Below are 26868 nucleotides of genomic sequence, written 5' to 3'. Positions count from 1 at the left end.
CAAGTGTGTAGTTTTAAGTGTTAATACATTGCCAAATGGATTTTGATCTGCTGCCACGGATGTGCCTTTAAGTTTTTTGTTATCAAAGCGCAGTTGCATTTTTTGCTTTCACTTTCACTTATCAGCCTGTTGTGCATTTTTTGAAAACCTATAAGAATTATGCGCCGTATAATCGCATTTGCGTAATTAGAGTGCAGATCTAGGCATATAGACGTTTTTCAACTAACTCGGCGTGTAAGATTTAAGGGATTTCTATAGGTATTTCCCATCTAGACTATAAATACTAGGGTATTTCCCCAAGTTTTAGTCGTGCGTCATCCTTCCGTGTGGTTTACTTTATTCCTCTTTAGCCTGTTCATCTCTTGTCAGATTTCGACGGTGTGAGGTAGGTTGTTTCAATAATCCTTTCAGTTTGTTGTATTTTCATGATAGTTTATTGGGAACTAACAGTAGTTCATCTGATCCAGTTTATAGGCATACCAGTCAAATTGCTATTTGTTGATCAGTAACGGTATATCGGTCTTCATTGCTGGAGTATCATACGTCAGTCTTCTACCAAAGATCATGGCTCTTTCGGACCAGCTTCAGGCCATTAATCAAACAGCGGAGGCTCTCAGCAGCTGTGAACGCAGGAGGCTCTTCTACCTGTGTGAAATCTTGGACACGGACAACAGTGAGGCTTGCATGAAGGAGATGCTGAAATCTAAAGTGTTGTGTCATGAGCGAGGTAACCTGTTTCTGACAGAGCTGATGTTGCAGTTAAGACGTTTTGATATCCTGAGGAAGGTGTACAAAACCAACAGAGATGAGGCGGAGAAGACTCTGAAACACAAGCAGGTTCTGCCAAGATTCAGGTAAGATGTATTTGAAGTTTTAAAAAGTCCTGAATATTTTAACAATCCAAGTTAACACAACATGTGGTTCCCAAAGTAATCATGGTTTCCCTTACTGCAGAGTATTGATGGCTAATATAAATGATGATATGGCCAATGAGGATCTGAACCGTGTGAAATTCTTGTTAAGCAGCACGTTGCCCCGTGAGCAGATGGAAAAAGCAAAGGTAAAAAAAAAATATGAATGAAGTTTTGTTTTCACTTACTGAGTTCTCCATTCCTCTGTGTGTGGGAGGGGAACTTTGGTGGGATGTCACTTGACACAAAAATGTCAAAGAACCTCAATTCAGAGAGAAGAACTTCCCCTCTCTCTTCTGTGACAGAGTTTCTTGGATGTGATCATTGAACTTGAGAAGCTGGATATAGTTTCACCTGAAAGAGTTGACTGTATAGAGGAATGTTTGAGAAACATTGGCAGGGTCGACCTTGCCAAAAAAGTGACTGCGTACAAGACGTCAGGTGAGGCTGTCTTTTAATTTTACGAATGGCTCAAACATCGTACAGAGTTTAAGTATCGCAAACAAGAAAATCCTACTTGACAAAATATGAAAAGGAGATTCTCAAGTGAGGTTTGAAGGTGGCGAGCAGAAATGGTCCATATTTCAATAGAAGAACAAAAAAAACTTGACAGTAGACAGTAGAATTTCAAGTGTCAAAGAAAAATAAACCACAGAACCACAGTATTCTGTTCTTTTACAAAGAAACAGAACACATACCCAATATAAAAGCTAACTACTGTATACAACACATCGTTTCTCAGTGAACATGCATTGAACAGAATGTACTCTGACAATGCAAAATAGAATATATAGTATCCCCCCCCCCATATTTTATATATATTTAAATTATGATATAATGTATAGTATACAACTAAATGCATTTCATTCTCTGTTTCATTTAACTCACATAACTAACAAAGCCTATCTTGTCCATTATTACCAGCATAACATCCAGTTCACATGTACTGTTGGCCTCACAGATATCTTTATTTAGGGCAGATTACATTTGTAATACTTTTCAGTACTAAACTGTATTTATCAAATCACGTTATCTTTTATGTGAAAGAATAATCTAGTACTTTAAATGATACTTTATTAATGTACTTGTATTCACTTATACTTCTGTCCATATACACCTTTTACAGATGTGACATCTGAAGGACATTTATCTGAACAGCCAAGGCACAGAGCTCCTGTAAGTAGTGTACAAAGGTATTCAACATTTCAAGTTTTTCCTCTCAATTATAAAACTAATACTTTTGAAAAAACATCTTCTTTTCAGTGTCCAGTCCCCACTCCAAATAGTTCTCCACAGCAAACAAGACAAGCACAGCCCCTCCACATTGGTAAGACAGGCTGCATATTAAAAAATTATAGCAACTTAAAAAAATATATGTATTTGCCAGAAACAAGTAAAAAAATACCCCTTTCAAACCAATGGAACAAGCATAAGCATAACATATGTCACATTAGGCTTTATAGCTACACAGTTGGAAAGCCACAGGTCGCTCATTGTATTTCACTTTACATATTGTATTCATCTTTGTCATCAGCCACAGAAAATGTACTGCTGCCTGTATACAGAGAGCAGAACTGTCAGGTAAGGTTTACACTCACGATTGCTGCAGTTTTTCCCCCTATATGTTTGAATGTTTCATTAGTAAAGTGCATTTATGAAACTTGTTTGCTTGCTCCTTTACATTACAGAGTCAACTAGATTGTTACAAATTTAACACAAATCCTAGAGGAGTTTGTGTTATCATAGACTGCGTGGGTAATGATGGAGGTGAGACACAAAACACTTTGTACCTACAGTCTAGTGCTGGAATAAGTATTCAGATCTATTACTTAAGTACAAGTACCAACACCAATGTCACAATACTCCATAACAAGTGAAAGTCCTGCATTTAAATTCCTACTTAAGTAAAAATACAAAAGTATCATCATCAACAGGCACTTAAAGTATAAAAGTAAATGTGTACTCATTCTGCAGCAAGATAGATATTGATGCATCAATGTGTAAGCAGCTAGTTTGAACTACTTTTTAGACAGTTAGGTAGTTTAGGCCTGTGGTTTCCAACCCAGGGGTTGACCCCCTCTAAAGTGTCACAAGATAAAGCTGAGGGGTTGTGTAGTGTGTTGGGAGAGGAAATAAGAAAAATGTGTTCTGCTCCACAAATTTTTTTTTACTTTGTGGACCTTTCTCTTATCTTTGCTTTTTTGTGAAATAATATTTACTTTTACCTTTGTTGGCTTCATGAAACCATGTGAGAAGTTTGAGTGGAAATGTCTTTTTTGCTGTTGTCTCATGTCATAGTAAACTGAATATCTTTGGGTTGCGTTTGTAGCATCCCTAGTCTGATAGCATTTTTTCATTGATCTTTTCAGTGACTTATTATCAGGGTAATAGTTCAATTTTGGTTTTCCCTTTCCTTACTCACTCAGATATGTTGGAACATACATTTAAGAATCTTCACTTCAACGTGGTCCTCTACAAGTGGCTGAGTGTGGATGAAACTATTTTAGCTCTCAGAGGAATATTGAGACAAAGAGAGAACCTTGAAGGTGACGGCTTTGTCTGTTGCATCATTAGCCGCGGTACGGCAAACTATCTCCTGGGTACCGACTTGTACGCTGCAGGTCTACATTTGGACAATGTCAGAAGTCTTTTCACTGCTGATGCGTGCCCCATGCTGGCTGGCAAGCCCAAACTCTTCTTCATCCAGAGGTACAATGTCCCTGAGTTTCCTTCCTGTGCCAGGATAGAGCACCGGGATGAGGATCTGGAGACCGATGGGTGTGATGAGCGGTCCAGATTTGTCATTCCTACAGATGCAGATGTGTTCTGGAGTCACTGCTGGACGGATGACCGTCAGCTGGAGCAAGGACAACATCGCTCCTTTTACCTGAAGGCTCTGACAGATGCATTACACAAAGGTCAAAAGAGGTACAGTCAAACACTCAACAGCAAATCCTGCTTCTGTTTAGCACCAGACAGTTTTCATATAAGCTAATAGACTAAACAGTTGTTTGTCTTCTGACAGGAAAACACATCTTGTTGATGTTCATACCGAGGTGAATGGGGCCATCTTTGAACATAACAAGAGGAATCCTGGAGCAAATTACAACATGGATCTGAAACATACTTTAAGGAAAAATCTTTACTTACAATAGACCATCACCATCACTTTCACTAAACCCTCAATACTGTCAGCCACATATTAATATAGCATATTCCTTGCCTGGGACAAAACTTTTCTACTGAGTATGTAGTGACACCTACTGGTTGTTAATTTTTATTATTTAATAATAATTATTATTTTTTACAGATGAAGCAAAACGTATTTAACAGATTGTTTTGATGTGTTTTTATTTGATATTTGAAATTTATATTGGACATATATTTGGATAGTTTCATAACAGACCTACAAATGTACATGCAAGACAAAACAATATTGATACAATAACTCCTCAACTTCTCAACTGAAACCCTACTGACAACAACAACAACTACAACTACAACAGGGAGTTAGAAACAACACACCCAACCAGAGCCTCACAATAGAAGCAAATGTCAATTCATGCAAGACAAAAAGTAGAGTAATATAAAACTGTACATGTACTGCAATCATATATAACTTATTTTGTTTTTTGAAGCATTAATTTGAATGCATGTTTCTTGCCTCATACAGTGCAGCTGAAGCAGGTATAGTGCCTGTGTAGAAATGTGAATATAATTAGTTAAATGAAGAAAATAACTAGTGGAATGACGTAAACACTATCTATCTATCTATCTATCTATCTATCTATCTATCTATCTGGCATTCTCTAACCACATTTTAGATATGTGCTATGTAAATAAAGTTCATTTTATTATTAATAATAACATATCTATTATATTCTAATATTTAAACAAATCTAACTATTTAACTTTGTAGACTACTAACTTCATATTTCAGTGTCATTTTAATAAATATAAGCTCTTTTTCAATAGACTAAACAAAACTAAACAATATAGTCAAACAATTTGTACCTAAAATAGTGTGAAATCCAATAAATGCATGTATGCATTTATTCCCTTCAATTTGTTTATATAATCATAATTATCCCCCCAGGGATCTATATATATTTTGAATTTTTTTCCTATGAAATATATTTTTGTTATACCAATTTTTCTGTTTGCTACATTGAAATAACTTATTTTGTTTTTTGAAGCATTAATCTAAAATGCATGTTTCTTGCCTCATACAGTGCAGCTGAAGCAGGTATAGCGCCTGTGTAGAAATGTGAATATAATTATCTATCTATCTAGCATTCTCTAACCACGTTTTATGTGCCATGTAAATAAAGTTCATTATTATTAATAATAACATATCTATTACATAATTTCATATTTGTCATTTTAACAAATATAAGCTCTTTTTCAATAGAAAATAATTAAACAATATAGTCAAACAATTTGTACCTAACTGCATGCATGCGTTTATTCCCTTCAATTTGTTTTTATAATAATAATTATCGCCCCAGGGATCTATATATATTTTGTCTTTTTTCCTTTGAACTATTTATGTTATACCAATGTTTATGTTTGCTACATTGAAATAAAGTTAAAGAACATTGCTTGAAATGTAATGACCAATATGTTGATGTGACATGATGTCTAAGGCCAGAATCATTTGAGTTGAGGAGTCAGGCCAATGCAGATTCCTCCCAGCCTCCAGTCATGACCTGACAGTATGTGCTCCCATCTGGGCTTTGCTTTTTGTAACCCTCCTCACCCCATCTTCACTTTCTTCTGTATGTGTCTTGATACGTTTATATTACTTTGAGGTGAGAGTGTCAACCCAACTAATGCTGATTTGATGACAATTATCTTTCCTGCTCACCCACCAACCCACATGCCACACAACTGTTTCTGTTCTTTAAAACCCCCGGCATGCAGACTGGTCAGGGGTACAAAAAAACAAGGTGGAAAGGATACTGTGGACCCCCAACTCTCTAGGGGGGTCCGGGGGCATGCACCACCTGAAGAAAATGTTGTACATTTTAAAGTTAAATGCATCAATCTGGTGCACTTTGAGAGCACAATTAAGAGAAAGTAAAGAGAGGCATTTAAATTAAAATAAGAACAGAAGTAAAAAAGAACTATAAACTATAGCAATTAAAGACAAAATTACAATGCAAAAGTGGTGGTGACACTGGTGTGATGACTAGCAGCAAAGTCAACAAGGTAGGTAAACATCGTACAGACTAATATAGGCCATAATATGATTAAGTAATGATACTTATTGTTTTTCTGTATTACCAGCAATTTTGAATAGTACAGTACTTCCCTGGCACGCAGCACTATGATTGTGACAGTAGGAGGCAGGCAAGTTATATGAGGAACATCAGGAGACTCTCTCACACACACACACACACACACACACACACACACACACACACACACACACAAACACACGAGTGTGGCTCGTGAACGCGCACGGCCCGGGCTGCTGTTGCTATGATGCAATGGCGACTGCGCCGTGGGAAGCGAGTGAGGACTTGAATGAGTTCCCTTTACAGTTGAAGTGAAGCAGCCGCCGACAGCCAGGACACCGTCAATGCGGAGGGACAGACAGCAGGCAGGGAGACACTGGCAGGGCCCTGTCCTACCATATTACATGGAAACACACAGCCAGATATGTCTGCTAGCCTCACAGCTAGCCGTGTCATGACGGTTGGAGAGATTTCTCACACATCTGTACGACGTTGCAGCGAGACGAGCACCAACACCCTATTTGCCCTCCTTAGCCGATACCAAGTGAGGAGTGGCTGTTGTTTTTCTTTTCTTTTTTAAATTTATGGTCGCATTGTCCTCCTCACCGGCGACTCAGTGGACGTATTCGTGCTTCTTACCATGGCTGAGAGAACCTCAACCGGGTTGCTAACGATGATGTTGGAGCCCACGCCGGCTGTCGCTATGACCCTGCCGGCGGAGGTCCGGGAGAAGCTGGCGGAGCTGGAGCTGGAGCTCTCTGAAGGTAAGTTAACAACATGTACATAAACTACCGCAACGTGTGGCCAAAGCATGCTGTTTTCCCTGGAGGGGTGCTTTAAACACATGTTCATGCGCAGAATAGATGTCAGAACCACCGCCCTTTATCTTGGCTTTGTGGCTCATGTTTGAAAACATGCCAGCCCCTCTGCCACTATCAGTCTAAAACTGAACTTCTGCTGTAGTTTTCTCCCAATGACTGTTAACTACTGCATCACAGGGAGTTTGCTAAATTAAACTACACTGGTTAATAGGTTGCTCTATTTTGTTTCACCTCTAATGAAGACCAGCTGTTCCTATTGTCCTGAAGTTTTAGATATCAGACTTCTAATACCATATTAGATCAGATGGCTGTCTGCCTCAACGTTAGCAACTGAGCTGACACACCCATGCTGCTATGTGGCTCTGTTTTTCACACAAGGAGCATAATCAAGGGTCTGTCCTTTTTGAAGTTTATGAAAAAGTAAAGTTAAGAACTAATACCCATGCACATGTTCATACAAACGACCATTCTCATCTTGCCTGACCAGATACCAGCTGAATAAAGGTTTCTGTCTCTGAATCATGAAATTAGAGGGTCATGAGAAAAGTTGAAACAGTGACTAGTGTCCTTACATTGCTTAACAAAGGAAACATAGGCTTCAGGTTTTAATGTTAAATGAATATTGGATGGGATCCTTATTAAATTTTTTCAAAGAATGTTGCTAATATTACTAATCTGTACACTTGTTTGTGTACTTCCATGTGTGTAGGTGCACGTGTCCATGTCCATGTACTCCTGCAAAAAGAGAACAAAAAGATCAAAGAGGGAGATCTCCCATCTTAACCCCATCTGCCTGTCTATAAAGTATAAAATACAAGTATTAACATTGAATTAACCAAACATCAGGCCTAAAGTAAAGTAACTCAACTGTCCTAAATGATTTGGGTTTTCATTTTAACATTAAACATGTATCTGATTTGATGTATTTTTCCTTTTCGTAAGGATCAGATAGCCTACCCAAAGTGTATACCTCTATGCTGAACATAATATACAACTTCTGGTTATACTTGCTAAACTTATTTATGTAAGAAAAGAAAGGCCCATTGCATATACAATAACTGTCATACTTACCACTGACAGAAACACAAAGACGTCATAGCATGTGCCTGTACAAAGTCCTAAAAGAAATGTTTACTGATATGATTTATTATGCCACCTAATCACTTTACTTGATAATTGTTTTAATGGACAAATGTCACTGTCACTAATACTGGATGTAACATTTAATATATTTAGAGTTTAGCCTCTGCCATTGGCTTCATCCTCTTGTTGATTTGATATCTTTAAAAGCTGAGTATCAGTACACTGTAAATAAGAAGGTGGTGTTTTTAGTTAAGTGAGCGGCGACTTCAGTTAAGCGGTTCTCATATGGTAAAATTAGCCCATCTGTGGTAAAGTCATACAAATTACTGACCTACATTAAGTCTGATTAGATTTGGGATCTGACCCCAGGGTATGACCCTATTTCTTGCCAACTCTGGAGAAAAGGTTCACTCTACAACAGTGTAGGAAATTAAAAATATATTTGGGGTCAACTTTCAACAAATAGTAATTAGTGCGTAAAGTTGCTGTTTTTTAATGTGAAATGAGCCCAGATTAAAATGTAATCACCACCTTGTGCTAACATGAGTAAATAAAAAGCATACTATTGCTATTGTTAGTGCATTTATATGTAACAGCGCTGTTTGTGTGAGTTTGATAGAGATGGAAATAGAATGAATGAATTGAAAATAAAATGATGGCTTAATGTAGGATTAGGATATTGGCCCAAATTAATATTAATATGTTGGAGCCATTTTTCAATCACCTTTTTTAGAGGCATTCTGAGATTTCTTGGGCCATTTTTGCCCTTTGCCCCCCTTAATTTCTCTACAAACCAATAAATGTAGTCCTAAAACTTAAAATAATAGAAAACACACTGATTCGGCATTAAACCTTTTCATCCTCCATGTTAGCTGTATGCAGTAACACCATACCGAGGTTAGGAGGAATAGACCAAAGGTGCACCCTTTGATAAGCACATTAACTGCCACGAGGCCCCTAATGGGATAGACATGTTTTCAGGAGCGGCTACCAAATGAATCTATATCTGTCCAGTTTCCTCTTCCTGCTCTCCACATGTCACATCCTGCCATGTTGGAGCTCTGATAGCAGTGTCTCCCTGACTCTGTTGCCTTCTGCTTCTCTTTCTGGCTTTTCTTCTACTGACATACTCTGTCGTCTCTCTCTTTCACTGCCTCTCTCCATGACTTCCACCTCCATATGTCCTCTATTTTCTTCCTGATCAAAGAAAAAAAATGTCATTCTCTTTTGGGTAAAGCAAAATAATCTCTTTTCACTCTCAAATTGTATTCCTGTACGCTGCTGTGAACTCTTCACCTCGTGATGATGCCCTTTGGTTGCCTCCCCGTTGCATCCTGTCTCAGGAAAGAATAGACGACTCGCTTTATTGGAAGGAGATGAGAGCCTGAGAATCCTGCAGATTTTCTATGCCTCTCAATGAGCTTGTCTCATAGGGATTTAAAGTCAGGTCTGTGTCACACTGAGAGACACATCTCGGCTTGAGTTTGCCAGTAGGTATGTGTGTGTGCAGGAACACTTTATTATTCATGAAGTTGAATAGATGTGTCATATATGTTTTCTTAAACAGTTTAGCAGCCATTGGAATAACATGAGTTTGAGACAATCCAGCAACTCGGCTGGATAATATTCCAGCGTCAGCAGTTTAGGCCTGCTGATGTGTGAAATAAACAATCTGTGTGCTCTTATTGTGGTTCTAATAAATGGTGTTTCCTCTAGAGAGAGCATTTATTTTCAATTTATCTTGCTCTGTTTTTATTTCTTAGTCAACACGTGTCCTTACTAAAAATATTTAGATTACTTGTGTGTACACTCACACTGTCCTCAGATCAGTTTTTATGGTAATGGGAACCCAATTACCACGTCATTTTTCACAACATGTACTGTACATGTAGGCCAAGTTATACTTTCTATGTCACTTTGAATGTGCATTTGTTATTTTTGTTTAAAACTTCCCTCAATGTTGCATATTTGTTCAATGTGTCTATGTAGTTAAATCATTTGAAAACACTTGTCTGTGTAGACTTGGCGCCTGCCTCATGAAGCAGGATTACTAAATAATCTGTATACCTTCATTAAGTTAAACCTTTTTTTTTTTTTTAGGTTTAAAGCCCCTGAAAAAAAGCTTTAAATCTTTAGCACTCCTTCATGACATACAATATTCAATAAGCAACCATCAAAGTACAAAAACAAACATTTAGGCATTATTTAATAAAATAATGGTTTGACCTTATGGGTAATATGCTTGCTTTCTTTCTTCGGTTAACACTTCATTTTTTTGTACTGATTAAACAAACAAACTATGACATTAATTAGTAAGCTTTAGAGGTGCTGGTAGTTGAATTGTGACACCTTTGTACAGGCTAGCCTTCCCCCATGTTTCCAGTCTTTGTGCTAAACTGTGCTGTTGCTGATACTGGGCACAGTGAGTATGAGTATGAGTGATATCAATCTTCATCATCAAACTCTTAGCAAGAAAGCTAATTATTTCATTTCCATGAACTATTCCTAGTTTTAAACTGTAAAAAACTCAAGGCAATCTGCTTCATCAGGACCAAAAATACAAACGCAGAAGTCTTTCATGTCAAATAACCAAAACTGTTCAAACTTTACATTGTGTATTCATGTCGGACTCCGCCACTCACAATAAGATAATTGTGAAAATGGGTTTTATGTGTTATCCAGTAGGGCTGCGCAATATATCGTTTTTTTTTAATTTTTTTATCGTCATCGCAATATTAACTACACATCGCGAAAGGCTGCAAGATATCGTGAAAGACACTATTTTTTTATCAGTAGAAAGCTGCACTTTAAAACTTAACTGTTTTTTTTCAGTGGTGCCTTTTATATTCAATTCAATGTTCAATATGTTCAATGAAATAATGTTGGAAATGATATTTGTTTGAGATTCAACAAGCAATGTGTTGTATTTTAGCAGAATACTGAAAGCAGCAGAAATGAGTACACTTGAATATCTGTTTATTTATCGCAAGTAATATCGTTATCGCTATATTCAACAACGTTATTGCATACCGCATGTTTTTCTAATATCTTGCAGCCCTATTATCCAGCTAGCTTGGTAATTCTGCTCTGTTAGACAGGTTGGGGCGGTTGTGGCTCAGGAGGTAGAGTGGTTGTCCATTAGTCACAAGTTTGGCAGTTCGATCCCTGGCACTTCCTGTCTGCGTGTTGAAGTGCCCCCAAGTTGCTCCCGATGGGCAGGCATCGCCATTCCATGCAGGCAAGCGCCTCGGATGGCAGCTCTGCTGTTCATCGGTGTGAATGAAAGGCATACTATAAAGCGCTATGTCCGGTAAGGTCTAAAGCGCTATGTAAATGCAGTCATTTGCTGTGGCTTTTTCCCAAAAATGGCTGGTACACTGAAATCCTTTCCTACTAAATTCTACGCATCATAGTTATTGGAGAGTACTTGTTATTTCTCAGCTGACCTGGATGCAGATACAGATGAGTGGTAAAAAAATGAGGCCTAAAGGAGGGCAAGAAGATTGATGATCCCCATTATCTCCTGCAGGGAAAAAAAGAGGGAGAGACGTGTCTGCTGAGTAATTCATAGACTCACTCTATCATTCCCTGGTTGTATTCTCTCCTCCCTTGTTTGCTCTCTAAACCCTCTGATTACAAAGTCATTTTTAGTCCAGTGCTGGTGTTTGCGGGGAAACTGCCAAACCCCTGGTTGGTCTTTGCGCTTGTTTTGCCTGCTCCCATTCAGCAAACATTTACAGAGGGGCAGTGCAGGTTTTTGGTAGTTTAATTGGTGCCTGATTTGTTTATGGTTGTTGTATTCGTAGCGAAAAATGGTTTGTTGCAGGTTTGAGGTGTTGAGGTTTGGAAGTAGATCCAGCAGCGTAAATGTAGCTACTCGCTTTTACAAATCATCTGCAAATTTATAATGAAAATGTTCTTCTTTATTATAATTTAGATTATCTGGTCAGTTTAATGATATATATACTGTTTTTGTTTGTACCTACTCTTATCTATATCCTAGTATCTGCTCCTGCAATGACCAAATTTCCTCATATGGATCATTAAAATTCCACTTTGTCTTATCACTTAGATAAGGTGAAACTTTACTCAGTGTAGACATGTACATAAAGTGGCGACTAGGCACAGCGCCACACTGGTAACTGTAGTAAACAGTCCCTCCAGAAAAACGTGATTATGCCATTGCATAATTCAATGCATAATCAGCCAAAGTCCGCATATTTATGCGGGGGCCGCATTTTTTCAAATACGCCGCACTTTCGCCCCATAAATTGCCGATTTCCGCGCAAAATATGCGGGGCTTGCATGATTTCATAATCCCAGCATTTTCCTTGCAAAAAAGTCACATATATCTTAGCAGAAAGTTGAAAAACGTTGCGTTTACTTCACACAAGAGCAGCCATTTTCCCCTGTTACCATGGGAACGTTATGAAGTGACGTAATTACACGACGTGAACATCATCGAAAGCTGCAAACCCCGCGATGAAGCCATGATGAAACCGCAGTTTTTGCAAGTTCCCGCAATTTCGTCGCATAAAATTGCATAAATATCCTGCATATTCCATCGCATTTTTTTAAGAAAACGTGCCGCATAATCAAGGATTTTTGCCCGCAACAATCACAAAAAAACTGTGATGAAACTCACACACACTTCTGGCACTGACGGAAGTTTGATGGTGTAATGATCAGTTGTGTGTATCTTATTGCTGTAAATGGACCACTGTAGCTTTTTTTTTGGAAGTTGAAATAGGCCTTTAAAGTAGGGCTGGGCAGTTAATTGTTATCAATCTCATTCTTACCTGCTGATTCTGCAGTATTTGTATTAGCAGGGAGGGCTGTTTCATCAAAACAAGGGCTCTTAATTTCTCCCTAAAGTGTATGTGAATAAGGGTGTACAGGCAGAGAGGATAGAAACAAAAACATAGTTAATGTGCACGTGTGAGAGAGGAAACAAGAACAAAAGGAGGAGACTTTTTTTTTATTTAAGTTGCTGTTGTGTGAAACATTTTCAATTTCACACACAATGGTTTTTCAATATAAGCTATTATGAGTTTGTCATCGGTTGTGGTTTACAGTAGACCCACAGTTGTGACCTGAGGCTGAAAGCTTCGCCCAGGTTGCTGCTGATCATTTTTGCATAACAAGTTAGCAGCAGCCCGAGACTTCTAGGACTTTACAGGACTTGTAGCCTCAGCTACTATCCATGCTCCGCTGTCACCTAGTTTTTGTAACTCCTAGCACAATAAGCGAAACAACATTCTATATCCATTTCATTTTTACTATCATGACTTCATTTTATAGCCCAATTCCCAAAATGGATGGGCATTAATGGCATATTTCCCCCAGATTCCCTAGGCCTGTTATACAATCAAACCTGAGTCAAGGTCATGGACCTGTATACAAGGTGTATACAGTTTCCTAAAACCTCTTTTTGGAAAGTATGAGTGAACAGGAAACACCAGTGAGTTGGACTACAGAGTTTAAGAAAAGACCACTCAGTGCAGAGAACAACTGCTTTTCGGTCCTGACTCATTCCTCTCTGTGGTCACAGACTCCCACCACCAACTCACAGAGAAAGCACTTCCACTGGGCTCACCCAGGGAGTTCAGTCTATTGTTTTGCAAAACCAAACATTTGATGAATGTAGAATCACATTCTGCATTAAGAGCTTTGAGAAAATGTAGGATTTAGGGCGATTACTGAAGAGACTTTGTGCATGGCTGCTGGTTAGCTCTGTAATAGGATCCAAAAGAGAAGAATGTTGAGCTAGATGGCTGCTGTGGCTGCTGTAAAGTCCAGTTCGGAGATAAAGAGGCAGCTATGCCGTGCCCCTGCCACAGTGGAGGATTGAACGTGGAGGGTCATAAATATTTCAGGGGTGTGCCTCAGAGCAGAGTAGAGCTTCAGATTCTTGTGCTGCTCTCATATGCTTCTGCCTCTGTATGAGAGTTTGTGCACGTGGAAGCATGTGCGTGTTTGGTCCATTTACTTTTTGCCTGTGTCTCTGCGTGGATTGTTAAGGTGCTCCTTCCAAATCACAGAGCTGTTATATTTTAGCCTAACAATGATCCACAGCACCAGTTATTGTCCTGGCCGTTCCACTACATTGTGTTGCTCTCTAGTGCCTGCCTGTTTGCTTTCTTTACAGTGCTCCTCAACATCCTGTCTCTGTCATTATAGGAGCCATGACTATTTAATGGAATGGGATTGTAGAAATATGTCTTTTATCCTTTTTGTTTATTCAAGCCTGGATGGGTCTACAGAGTAAGAGTTCTGCCAGCACAGTGATTGTGGTGCCCCTTTGGCTTTCCTCGTTGGAATTGATCATATAGGTTTTTAGTATTGGTATATCATTATCAATTGATCTATTGTTTTGACCCATTAACTATTTAATAATGTAGCATTTGAAAAGAATAATGCCACAGTGTTGTAAATGAACTCAAAGTTATTCATGCAACGATTGTATAAAATGGTGAATAGAACGCATCTTACGTTAGAAGCAGTCAATATTTGCCACAAAATTGTTACGCGACATTTGCGTTATTGCTCTAGTTACGTTTTTACCTGATGAGCATGAGCACTCACTCATTGTTTCAGTAATGATTGCTGAATGAAATGAAATTCCCAGCTACGTTGTACATCCCTGTGGAAGTATTGTAAAGGCTTTCAGCTCAGAGGGATTTTAAAGTTTGTACTGAAACTTGAGATACAAAAAAAGTTTTCCTCTCTCTGCGTGCGTGCCGAAAATATGACATTTCTCTCAACTGATTCAACCATGAAGTGACTTACTGGGGCTATTTCAGCAGTGTTTTTCACATATAGTGCTTTATTGCTTGGTTACAATTGGTGGCACAAATCGCTGCACAATTTGATTACACTGCCACACTCCTACAGTCACCAGCTTGGGACAAACAGCAGCATTTCCCGCATACTGTGTAAGAAAGAACAACAGCTGAAAGAGCCAGCAAATGAGTATCTTTCAGTTATCAGTGAAGCTTGATTGACATGTAGTACATTTTATTTATCTGGTCAGTTTATTAATGTATTAAAAAAACAAATTATCCCCAGAGAGAAGTACTATCCACATTTATTCATTGTCAATTAAATATTACAGCTGGCTACAGTATATGAAAACTTCTGATCAGTTTGTTATGAGGCTGATAAATACACTAAAGCCCCAGATCAGGGGATCATGCCTTTGTATTGATCAACACCCAATTCTTGGCTCCTACTGTAAACGGTCTCTCTGCATTTTTCTGTCGTCTTAGATCTTCTGCAGATAAGATTTCCTTAACCTTTTAAATCAGATGGCTGTGTAAAACCAGGAAGTTTGTATTTCAAGCCAACCTCAGACTTGGCCCTTTGCTAATGCAATCAGTTGAAAGATAGTGCCAGCCTCCTGCCAGGCCACCATACTATCCATCCTGCTACAGAGAGACCACTGAGCTCTGTGATTGGCCAGAAGGTGCATTTGGAAGCGCTCAACCAGGGATTGTTTTTAAATAAACGTGCGAGCACCATTTTGCACAACATAATAAATACCCCCCCTTTAGTTTCAGTCATAATGGGTGCCAACTAGTACTGTTCCCTTGCTGCTAGTAGTGACACTGTAGTGTCCTTGCTGCGAGAGAGATGGCGTGTGCAGTGGAGAGCAGGGCAGTGCAGCGGGCACCGGCGCCAGGGAGATCTGCTGACCAAACAAGCCACATGCCCTACTTCAAGGACACATTGCAAAAGTCACTCTGCTCTGTGCACCGCATTCTTCTGCCCAGCAAGGCTTTTGTGTTACCTTCATCAGCTTTCTGGTGTAAATTCTTTGCTGTCCATGCGCCTACCTGTGTGTGTGTGTATCTTTGATCCCTCACCCTCTATGTGCCCATCTGGTGGAGACAGAGGCTTAGCATGAGAGTTGGATGGCAGCTAAGAAGCCCCCCTCCAGCTAACACCATAGCTCAATCTGTCCTTTCTCTGGTCCAATCACAGTCACAGTAAAACACCCATACAGCGTCCTCTTCAGATAGCTGAATGATCTCTAAATGCTGTAAAGAATCGGCTTTAAGAGCATACTTTCTATTACGCATGTTTTCTGCACATGTTCACAGCATTTGTTCTGCAGTGTTATTGCTTGTTTGCTGAGTGAATTGCTTGTAGAGGATAGAAGGGGGCTACAGTGCTGAGGTCACTGAGCTGTGCAGGGAGCCTTTATTCTCCAGAAAGTTTTTCAGAGCCTGAGGTAAAAATCCATTAATAGTTCTTCATTGCATCTCTCTTTGCTGTCCTGATTGTTTAATCTAAACTGTTGTCATTTAATATTTGATTTCTGCGTTTGCTGCTGAAGCATAATACACATTGCCAAACAGCCAAGCCATACTGACACATATACCCATATGCCCATTCACACATTCATTCTGCAGCATTAATGGAATACGTTGCCTCGACTGTACTGTCTCTCATTTACTCTGAAACCCATCAACTCCTGAACACTTTGTGATTGTTCTGCAAACATGAGCTAAAGAGTGTCGCATGTCAGATCTGGTATTATGCGTGTCTGTAGTGCTCACGTCATAATAAAGAGTGGAACTTTAGTAATATTACAACCTCTTCAACCGTGCTTTACTCCATTTGCTGTATTGGCTTCCTATTTACATAATACCTGTCAGGTTTATAATTAAAGGTAGGTTTGGTAATGTTGAAAAGCTAGCAAGATTTGAAAGTAGCATCTCCTCGGGGCTCTGTCTAACCCCTCCCCCTGCCCTCGGGCTCCGACCCACACACAGACGTGTACGGGCACCGCTGCTTCAGAGCGGAGAAAGGACCGCGATTTTACTTGTCTCATTCACCAGTAAGCAAACACCTAATATTATCATACCAAATGTTTGAGTCCATCGAACTATAGATGTGAAAGCGCCCTAACTGTAACTTACTTTGGCAATAATCCTGATTATGATTCTGCTTCAAATGATCTGCTCTCTTGTCAGACGGTGTTGATTATAGTGCTGTTTGGAATCCAGGTTAAATAAGCTACCAATGCCTGGAGTTGGCAGTGTTTAATTACAGTAAGTGATGATAATTCATTCCAGAGTGCTGGTGTAATGATGATACGTTCTGCGCGTGTGAGACGCAATACGTCTCCACAACAGCAGGCGGCGCAAATCTGTATTGTCGCCCAAAAAAAAGAAAACCGGCAGCTGATTGGATGAACGCGTCACGTGGGTCTGGCTTCTCCCGAATTTCAAAACCAACCATAATGGCGGCTCGTTCGGAATACGATCTCGTATTTTACGAAGATAGTTCACCGAAACGTGTTTCTAAAAACATTTTAAGCGAGAAATAGGCCATGCAGTTAGTCCCGCTCATCCCGCTCATCATTTCCGGTAATTGGTCATTGAGTCGGACTACCCACTGGCCGATTCAACAAGTCAAATCGGCCCAAATGAACGCCGACGGCTCCTCCGACTGACGACGGCACAGAACACACCAAACAGACTCGGGTCACCGACCTCGCCAGACTGTCCGATGGCTGATAATCGGGTTGGTGTGTCAGCGCCTTAACATGACCATGTGGAGTCTATGAACTTAGCTCCATCAGCAGCTGGCCAACAAGCAGCCCTCAGTGAAAGTGTGGAGGGAGCACCAGAAAGGGGAACCTTTTGAGAAACCCAGACAGTTATGTGTTGATCCTTTACAGTAGTCACTGTTTGTTGCCAAGAGTGATGTCCAATCACATTGCTCTGACTATAGTGTAACATCACTAGAAAAAGTAAGAGTAAGTAAAGATGTTTTTTTTTAAGTGAAAAACCCAGTAATGAGACAGAAGAGATGTTTGTTGGTTCAATCAATGTCTAGGCCTACTCAGGTGTGATGTGTAGATCAAAGACAAACAGAGCCCTTTGTAGCAGCAGCAAGCTGCATTGTGAGCCTTCCTAGTGGAAAACAAACAGACAGAAAATGTCTGGAATGTGCTGTGACCTATCCACTTCACCGTGAGGAGAGGGGTTTCCAAATCCCCATCACTGCTGGAGGGCACCACTACACACAACAAACAGGCACATAGCATAGCAGGTTGTCCCAGCCTTTTAAAAGAACAAGGCCAAGTTGCCCCCCTCCTCTTTACTTCTTTCCCTTAGGTGTCCCAGTAGAATATGGGAGGAAAGGAATAAAACTCAGTGAGGTTTGTTTTATTGTGAGGCTAAAGCCAGGCTTTTTTTTTTTTTAGATCTCAAACTTAACTCAGCTCACATACCAGAAAATGTGCTTTCAGCCTGTATGCTCTGACAGTTTTAAGCGAGCTTGGCTACTGTTGCTTTCCAGAGACTTTACAAGTGTGTTATTCAAAGTGTACATGCATAGCCAGAAAGAAAGGAGGGACGCAAAGCGAGGGCAAGTCAGGACTGTATTTAAAGTTCCTAAGACATAGGAACAAATGTGGAGTCTCGTTCTGCGTTTAACAATTACGAATTAATGACTGAAGTTGTATATCATCTTGGAAAAAAAAATTCCAAGCTGTTTTTCACAGTCAGACATTCCCTGGTGCTGCGTTTAAGAGCTAGTGCATGCATTTGAAGCACCATGAGGGAAAAGATATACCCTTAAAGAAATGTACCCCCACCCAAACAAGATGAGTCAGTACCATGCACATAGGAGATAAAGGAACAAATGAAGAGACTAGTAATTGATATCAAAACATGACAAATATTAGCTTGTTGATGATATCATTAAAGCAGTTAAAGGATACAGGGTGTGGTTTATTACAACAAGGGTCTTATTTTTGCATTTCATAATTAAAGACTGGCAGAAAGAACTAGCGCCCCACCCTCTCTTGATCTTTTTATCTCCCTTCTGAAGATTTGGATACAGCCGTTGATGAGAGACGGTTTCTTTAATCAAAACACAGTTGCAGGTTTCACTGCAGCCTAACATATATTCCATACATACATTCCCTTATATTCTGTGTATTCCTTTGTAACAATGAAAGGGTAACTAAAACATACCTTTTTTATCTGTAAATTTGACATGCTTTCAGTGGCATTTTTATAGTCAGGCAGGACTTATGCCGCGTTCTATTTACCTTGGAACTCGGAAGCCGGAGCTGGGAATGACGTCATACCCGAGTTGAATGCGTTCTATTTAAAAGTCGGATTTTCATTGTTTTCATTAGCTCTAGCCCGGTTAGCTATTGTTAGCAATACCAGTTGATAACAACGCATTACACCGTTTTTTGTGCATGCAAACAGCGTAACGACACGTCCACAGATAGAAGTTGAACATGCCTTTGTGAACGACTGATTTAGTGACACAAATAAGACATAAGTGCTTATAACTTTATGTTACTGCAGCTTTTCACAACTGTTGATACAAGGGGCAGCCATGTTGGATTTTGAACTCGGGCTACTGCGAGGTTGTACGAGTTCCGAGCTCGTAAATCCGAGGTCAGGGGGTGTGTTTACGACTTTGATCTCGTTAAAACCGAGTTGCGAGGTAAATAGAACGCGGCATTACTATCCATGAGATTGCATTCAATCTCCATTCCTGAGTAATGATGTATGAACGTGGTCTCTCGTACTATGTATGATCAAAGTCTAAAGTAATCACTGTAATGTTTTCTCTGGCACTACCACTAACACACCAGATGTTTTTTTACTGATAAGGAGTGTTTTCTACTCTAGACTGCAGCTAGAAATCTTTTCTAAACCACGCTTCTACCTTGATAATCTGTACTCATCTATGTACAGTATTGGCTTCTGAATACTTTCATAAAATACACCGTTTTGTCACCGCACAGTTTAAAGCACAGTTTTGCGGCTTGTCAACACACCCTAAAGATGTTGAATAACGTTTTTAACACAGTGTTACTTGTGGAATCCCAGGCGCTTGGGAAGGAACAATGACATGGATACAACTTTAAGCTGACCTGTAATCTAATATACACACACATGCACACGTCACATCTCAGTGCTCTTACTCACAACATTCTTGACATAGAGGTCACAGGCCTCTACAGCATGCGGTTGGTGCTCATGGCTGTGGTCCCGTAATGTGTGTGTGTGTGTGAGACTCGCCTCATGATGACAGTTGGAGCTCAGTTGTTGCATCTCTGAAGCCTGTTCTTCATTCCTCGCATCCCCTTCTCCATCACCCCCTTTGCCTCCATCCAAGAAACTCATTAGACAACCAAGTATAAGTTTAACCTTTGATAAACTTATCTTCTTTTGTTACTGTATGGCAGGGCATAAAGCAAACGTTTGTGTTATGTGTGGGTGGGTGGGATTCTTTACAGTATTTGTGCCTGTTCAAGTATGTATGTTGTGTGTTGTCTGTATGTTCTGCATGGGTGTGTTTTTGTGTGTGTTAGGATACAAACAATGATTATTTGTGTGTGTGTATATGTGTGTGTGTATATATATATATATATATATATATATATATATATATATATATATATATATATATATATATATTAGGGCTGTCAATCGATTAAAAAATTTAATCTAATTAATTACATACTCTGATTAATTAATCGAAATTAATCGCATACATAATTAACGGTGCCTGAACCAATACTTTTTAAGAAAGTAAAAAAAGAAAAGAAAAAAAAGGGTACTAAACAACAGTTGGTCACATTAAAGAACGGCTTGTTTATTGCTAAGGCCATATGGTCAAAATTAAATGATTTAATAATAATGTATAACAATAACAATAACTTATTTCACTAGTAAATTGCTGTTGAACGACAAAAACAACAACCAGACATTTACAATAACTTCAAATGTACCACGAGGCTGTAGTTTACCAATTTCATTGAACTCACCGTCTGTGTTGTTTCTCCGACGGCAGCTGCAGATTGTTACATCCCGGTGTTGAATCCTCTACAGTAAAACACAGTCACACTTTCCACCGTTTAGCGTTAGCTGTCAGCATTGTAACCGTGTTTAATCCAGCTACTAGCTAGCGGTAGGCTAACGTTAGCTGCTGTTGAGTATAGTGTTAACTAGCTAGCGGTAGGCTAACGTTAGCTGCTGTTGAGTATAGTGTTAACTAGCTAGCGGTAGGCTAACGTTAGCTGCTGTTGAGTATAGTGTTAAGTAGCTAGAGGTAGGCTAACGTTAGCTGCTGTTGAGTATAGTGTTAACTAGCGTCACGTGCAGCGGTGTTTGTGTTTCCTGTAACGTCTGTTTCAGAGCAGCAGAGAGAAGCGCAGACATATCAGTGGCACCAGATTTTCGTCTGTATGCAAACGTCAATATGGAATGGATTAATCTGCGTTAATTTTTTTAACGCGCTATTTTTTGTCAGATTAATTAATCGAAATTAACGCGTTATTTTGACAGCCCTATATATATATATTATATGATTCACTGTCATATTCCCACATTTTGAAGTTCTCTTGACTGTCTCTGACCCATAATTAACAAAGCTACAGTGGGATATAATAGTTCAATCTTTCAACAAATAATAATTGCAGTAAGCCCAAATGTAGTGTACACGCTGACTCCACCCTGTCGTCATTAGTAGGGAGAAACAGTCAAGTCTGAAATGCCAAGTGGCATATTGCTACTGGGGGCTTTCCTAGTGTGTCATGCCCCTGATGACACACACTTGAGTGCAAACTTTCTCCTGAGGCTTACTACTGCAGCCTCCAATTCCTAGCATAATTGGCAATTGTGGTGTGTGTGTGTGTGTGTGTCTGAAAATCAAAAAGCTAACCCATGACAGAGTTTCTGCTTCCCTCGTAAACTGAATTTAATTTTACTGTTGTCGTGGTTAGGCCTATATTTAGCCATCAGGACATTAAATCCTAGTACTCTGAGGACCAATGCAGATAAAGGAGAGTAGTAAGAGAAGTATGAGTTTGCTGCAAAACTGCCATGTCTGATAAAGATCAATAGGACTAAAACGGGAAGGATTTACACAACAAAGGCTTGCTGTCAATGGAAAGGACACATCACTTACTGTATATTACAGCTGAATCTGTAAATTGCTGCTGCTTCTCATCTTGTGCACCTCGTCTTGATTATTGAATATCGTCAGTGTACCGTGAAACATTTCATTTTTCTACGTTTGCCTTTTGTGTAAGGAGTAGTTAACATCCCTTTGTGGGACATTTTTGAATGAAGGCCATGTCAACCAAGCTACGCTGTTCAAAATGAACAGAGAAATGTACAAAAGAATCAGTGGGGGGAACCTGTCTGTTTCTATTTAAAGATGACATGCCTTTTAAGTCCACTCCAGGCTTGGAGTTTGGTCTGGTTTTTTTAAGGTTAAAATCAGTCCTTCGAAGTCAAATCCATAAAGAGAGTTGTATTTACTGTCCAGAGGGTCAGCTAAAGGAGAATTAAAAAAGGGAGGAGTGGGAGGAATACTGAGGCTGGGATTTAAATTTACACAGAAACAGCTGGAGTATGTCAAAACCTTAGGAAAATCAATATTGACCAATTATTAATATTGCTCGTTTTTAACCTGTTTGTACCAGACGTGCTTCTCCACATAGACTAACACAGGGTATACTAGAAACAATCACAGGAAACCATTTCAAGTCTAATCTTTTTTTGGGACGACTTACTTCTGATTATAGTTAATCTAATGCAGCAACATCTAGAAAAACAAATGCAAAGAATGAAGCTATGTATTCACAAGCACTGGATAGATTATATGGTGTATTCACTCAGGTGAAACAATAAGATGTCTGCAGTAAGGTGTGTGTGTGTGTGTGTGTGTGTGTGTGTGTGTGTGTGTGTGTGTGTGTGTGTGCGCGCCTATGTAGCAGTTTTGAAAACGAATTTGCAATTACTGTGCTTTAAGTAGATGCATATTGATCTAGCTTTACAGAGTAGTAAAAATACATTATTTCTGGGTCATTGCAGCAACAGTACAGCTGACATACCTATACCTACATAGCTTTTTTCCTCAGTCAGACTACTGGAAATATTATGCTTTATCAAAAGCACTTTCCATTTATTGGCTTTTCATGGCGGTGCATACAGCACGATTAAAGGCGTTTTTTTCTGAGAGCTATGCTAATAAAAATCATTAAAATTAACTCCCAACATCTGCATGAAGTGTCACGAACGCATTACTACCCTTCGTCTTCTTGAAGTGCTGTGAAGATGAACTGTCTACAGGCCTCAGCAGTGTTGTCCTCAAGGCTTTGACCTCTGACCCACTGTTACTGATGCTGCATCACGATGAGTGCTGTATCCCCTGCAGGTCACAGAAGACGAATGATAGGCTAATGCAGAACTTCAGTAGTACTGCCATCAATCTGTACTTTCTCTTTCGGGCAAAAGGAATTGGCCACTGGCTAGAGACCATGTGCTATCGGCAACGATCATCTGGGACCCCTGACTCTGCTCCATTCGGTATTGGCGGGCTTTGCACATGTATGTGTTCACAAAAATACACATACAGATACTCCTTCCCTTGTGTCACAGCCTGTTTGTTGAGTTAGGCTGTGGGGTTGGCCCTTGGCTTACATGTGTGTGAGGATAAGTGCAAAAGCAGACCCTGTGCTGGCCGCCCTGTCTGTCTCTCTCTGGAACTGACCATTTATTCTTGTTCTCAGTCCTATTTCTGTAAGGAGTGGTGGAGGGTTATAAGTACTGAATGCCTTGCTCAGGGAAAAATGCTATTACAAGACTTAGCCAAGACAAGAGTTTGTTTTTGTCTTGGAATCCGCTCCACTTGTTTTTGAAGTATCAGCTAACAAGTTAAACCCCACCCTTCTGCAATCTAACACTGGTTCCATAAATATGGGATATTTTGTTTGGTGTAATAGATTGGTATTTATTAATTGCATTTTTGGAGATGTTTATTTTAAAACAATATGTTCATAGGTTCATGCATTCCTGCGGTGAAACTTTTGACTAGATCCTCAAGACTGGACAATAATTCCTGAGGTTTGAACTGAACCTAGTTCACCACTTGCACATTGTTTACTGCTTGAGAACAGTTCACACAATGTCAGCCACACTAAAGTGTTACTTTATTTACTTTGAAACTGCCTATTTTTCTGGCACGCATTAAACTACTGATACACAATAAGCTTCAACATTCTCTCACTCCAAGCAGGTTGGAACTAAGGCGAATAATTATTTGCAAATATTTGATTATAGCCTGTTTGAATGCTATACACATAATAAACTCCCAAAGGACGTGCTTGAAACTCTTTAATTTCCCTAGCAGGCAAAAGCTAATAGAGGCCGATTAGCCTGCAGTGGAGTTTGCAGACAGTATCAGCTGGCTAGTGTTACTGAGCAAGAACAATATCACAGCTGACTCTCTCTGCCTTATCTTCCACATGCTGTGGAAGAACAGTGAGCAGCCGTGCCGTTGCCTGGTCCGAAGGCTGCCTAACTTTAAATTGTGGGCGTATGTGGAATGTGTGGCTGGAAAAAGGCCTTGGGCGGGCTTTGATAATTTTTTTAGAACAAGCTTATTATTCAGTTGTTTTCCCCATGTATGGGGAAGTGATGAGAGCTGGCAGAATACCTCAGGAAGCTGGTGAAATGGGCCTGAGGCTGTTGTCTGTTTGACAGACGTGAGCAAACAAGTCCCTGTGGTTGCTGCTATTCTGTTTGTTTTTTTGCCTGATATAACCCCCTGTTATCGACCATACATCTGTGGGATTGTTCAACTACAACAAGATGATGATCTCTGAAGGTACACCCCCAAGGCTTTGAAGTATCATGTTTGTCAGAACGAAGGTTTGCATACAGTTTAGCTTCAGGACATGTTGGGTTTCTCTGAGGCACATTACTGCATGTTACTGCAGCACAGATGTTCTAGATCTGTCTGCTGTCCATCCCTGTTCTTTCTACCTCACACAGTTTAAAGAGCATGAGGCTAACCTCAGCTCACCTTAGGCTGGAATCTACTTCTATCTTTTCTAGGTTCATTTCTTTCTGTCTGCCTGTCCGATTCCTCACGTCGAGGCTTACCCAGGGGTTTGACCACTGACAATAATGCTTGAGATTTCAGTGGGGAGGGTATTGATTGAGGAGCTGGAGGATGGAGAAGCAAAGGGAGAGACCGAATTTGGGAGACTGTGAAGAAGGGAGTGATGGCAGGCAGCGAGAGGGAGCATGAAGCATAGATATGTGGAAGTAAAGGATAGAGGCAAGATAACTGAAAGAGCTGCTGTGTGACAGATAAAGTAGAACAAAGGATGAGAGTGTGAAGGTTGGAACAAGAATATCTTTTCATCATGCTGCAGGAGGTTTGGCTGATATGTATTTCGTGAGAAAAAACAAATTTGTCTTTCTTCTGAGATTTCTTCTGAGAGCACTACCATTTATGACGTAGTAGCTATCCCTTTGACATTTCTGGTTGTTTTAGATCATTGGGGGCAATATTGCTTATCAATGACCAGGACTGTCTTTAGCAGAATAATTTGAATGAGATTCATCAACACAAGCTCTAGAACTAGCTGAGAGGAAGGGTTATTTCTAATCTAAAGTCAGTTAAAAGAAAAATGTTTTTTTACAGGCGACAGTAATATGCTACAGAACTGATGTCTCACAGGCCTGGAAGACTCATTCACTGCTGTACATTGTGTATCAACATACAGTAGATAGAGCCAAGCCTTCAGGCTATGTCAGCTGTGGGATCGGCGTGTCAGTTGTCTCACTTCCAGTACAGGTACAGCATGTCCCAATGAAAGATGATCACGGTCACTGATGAGAGGATCCAACAGGTTCTTCTGATGCTGACACCATTGATGGTAATCTGATACTCTGCCCTTTTAAGTATCAGTATGGTAAAATGATCTATGGTATGCTTGAATCAGTCAGTTATGAGATTTCAGTGACGTTTCCTGAAGCATTTTACAGTGGATTTCATTCTTGAAAATATTATGATGAAACATTATTATGCCTATTAAGCTTTAGGGAAAATGAGTAGTAGTGCTACAATCACACAGAAAAAAGCCACGTATTTAATGAATGAATAGATTGTCTAAATCATCATCTAGTACTACATCAATAATAAGATGGGTTGGGCATTAAAATCTCTACCGTAGGCCAATTTTGTATCGTTTATATTGCATATTGTTTCTATCGCCCATTACTACCAGCTCCACTAACCAATTTCCTGACCTGTTCAGATTGCACACGTTTAGCCTTTTAGCTTTTCGTTCAATGCATTCTGGGATCAGTTCCAGTCCCCCACAACCCTGCACTTGATACGTGCGTACGTAGATAATGGATGGATGGATTAACAGTGGTGTGGTGTAGATCTGACATAAATGCAGCATCAAAAGAAAGTGTAGATGTCACCTCGCACACTCTAGTTAAAGTCAAATTTAAAGCACAATATATGCAAGTGTTAGGCAAAATCCAGAGCCAGCTAGGTCCCATTACACAGCGCTTAGTCCCACAGCACTTTTTGACTACTAAATGTAATGAGCCTCCAGGTCACAGGGGACCACTTTCACTCTGATTCTCTGGCCTTTCAGACCATTTGTGTGTTTCCTGTCTCCAGATAAGGCCTTCAGAAGTGGCTTTATTCCAGCGCTGAAATGTGTGACTGAGCAGCCAAGCATCCCTAGCTGGGACAAGCATTTTTCTCGGAAGAAGCTGTTCGTCTTCCCTTGCTTACTTCAACCATGCTGCTAGTGAGCTATTTGGAATTTATGCATGCATGTGTGTGTGAACATATATATGTGCCTGCTCAGGCGAATGTGAAAGTGGATGTGTGTCCTGTGATTGCTGGAATGTGTGTTGCATTAGCGTCTGCAAGCAAAGCACAGTCACGGGTCAGCAAGTGCCTCAGTCAGTCACACCCTCCCCCTGCCCCCCCCTCTCCCTCTCTCTCTCTCTC

General features: G+C 39.9%; 2 protein-coding genes across 9 annotated transcripts in view; both read left to right on the top strand.

The window, feature by feature from the left end:
* The first annotated feature begins 100 nt into the window (after positions 1-100).
* Positions 101-5512, top strand: LOC144525158 (CASP8 and FADD-like apoptosis regulator). 3 transcript variants are annotated; one of them, XM_078261718.1, is made up of 10 exons: positions 101-385; positions 536-854; positions 955-1060; positions 1217-1352; positions 2038-2087; positions 2175-2238; positions 2446-2492; positions 2600-2678; positions 3338-3839; positions 3937-5512. In XM_078261718.1, the coding sequence occupies exons 2-10, from the start codon at positions 565-567 to the stop codon at positions 4064-4066; spliced, it is 1404 nt and encodes a 467-aa protein (XP_078117844.1). In that variant the 5' UTR covers positions 101-385; positions 536-564; the 3' UTR covers positions 4067-5512. The 3 variants fall into 3 exon arrangements, with proteins under 3 accessions (XP_078117844.1, XP_078117842.1, XP_078117843.1); XM_078261716.1 differs by having other exon boundaries at positions 468-854; XM_078261717.1 differs by lacking the exon at positions 101-385 and having other exon boundaries at positions 392-854.
* Positions 5513-6375: 863 nt separating this feature from the next.
* Positions 6376-26868, top strand: part of dip2a (disco-interacting protein 2 homolog A) — an 84811-nt gene continuing 64318 nt past the window's right edge. For all 6 annotated transcript variants that reach the window (XM_078261709.1, XM_078261707.1, XM_078261706.1 and 3 more), the window contains exon 1: positions 6376-6915. In XM_078261709.1, the coding sequence (XP_078117835.1) occupies positions 6792-6915 (124 nt within the window). In that variant the 5' untranslated portion in view covers positions 6376-6791. The remainder of the gene's footprint in view (positions 6916-26868) is intronic.

Source organism: Sander vitreus, chromosome 11, assembly GCF_031162955.1.
Source record: "Sander vitreus isolate 19-12246 chromosome 11, sanVit1, whole genome shotgun sequence".
In the NCBI taxonomy this organism is placed as follows: Eukaryota; Metazoa; Chordata; class Actinopteri; order Perciformes; family Percidae; genus Sander; species Sander vitreus.
Note: the sequence above shows the minus strand (reverse complement) of the source record. Positions and strands in the feature narration are given on the sequence as shown.

Coding starts and splice junctions, on each gene's coding strand:
- LOC144525158 (XM_078261718.1), top strand. CDS start 565: ATGGCTCTTTCGGACCAGCTTCAGGCCATTAATCAAACAGCGGAGGCT. Junction 2,679..3,337: donor CTGCGTGGGTAATGATGGAG/GTGAGACACAAA, acceptor TTACTCACTCAG/ATATGTTGGAACATACATTT. Junction 3,840..3,936: donor TTACACAAAGGTCAAAAGAG/GTACAGTCAAAC, acceptor GTCTTCTGACAG/GAAAACACATCTTGTTGATG.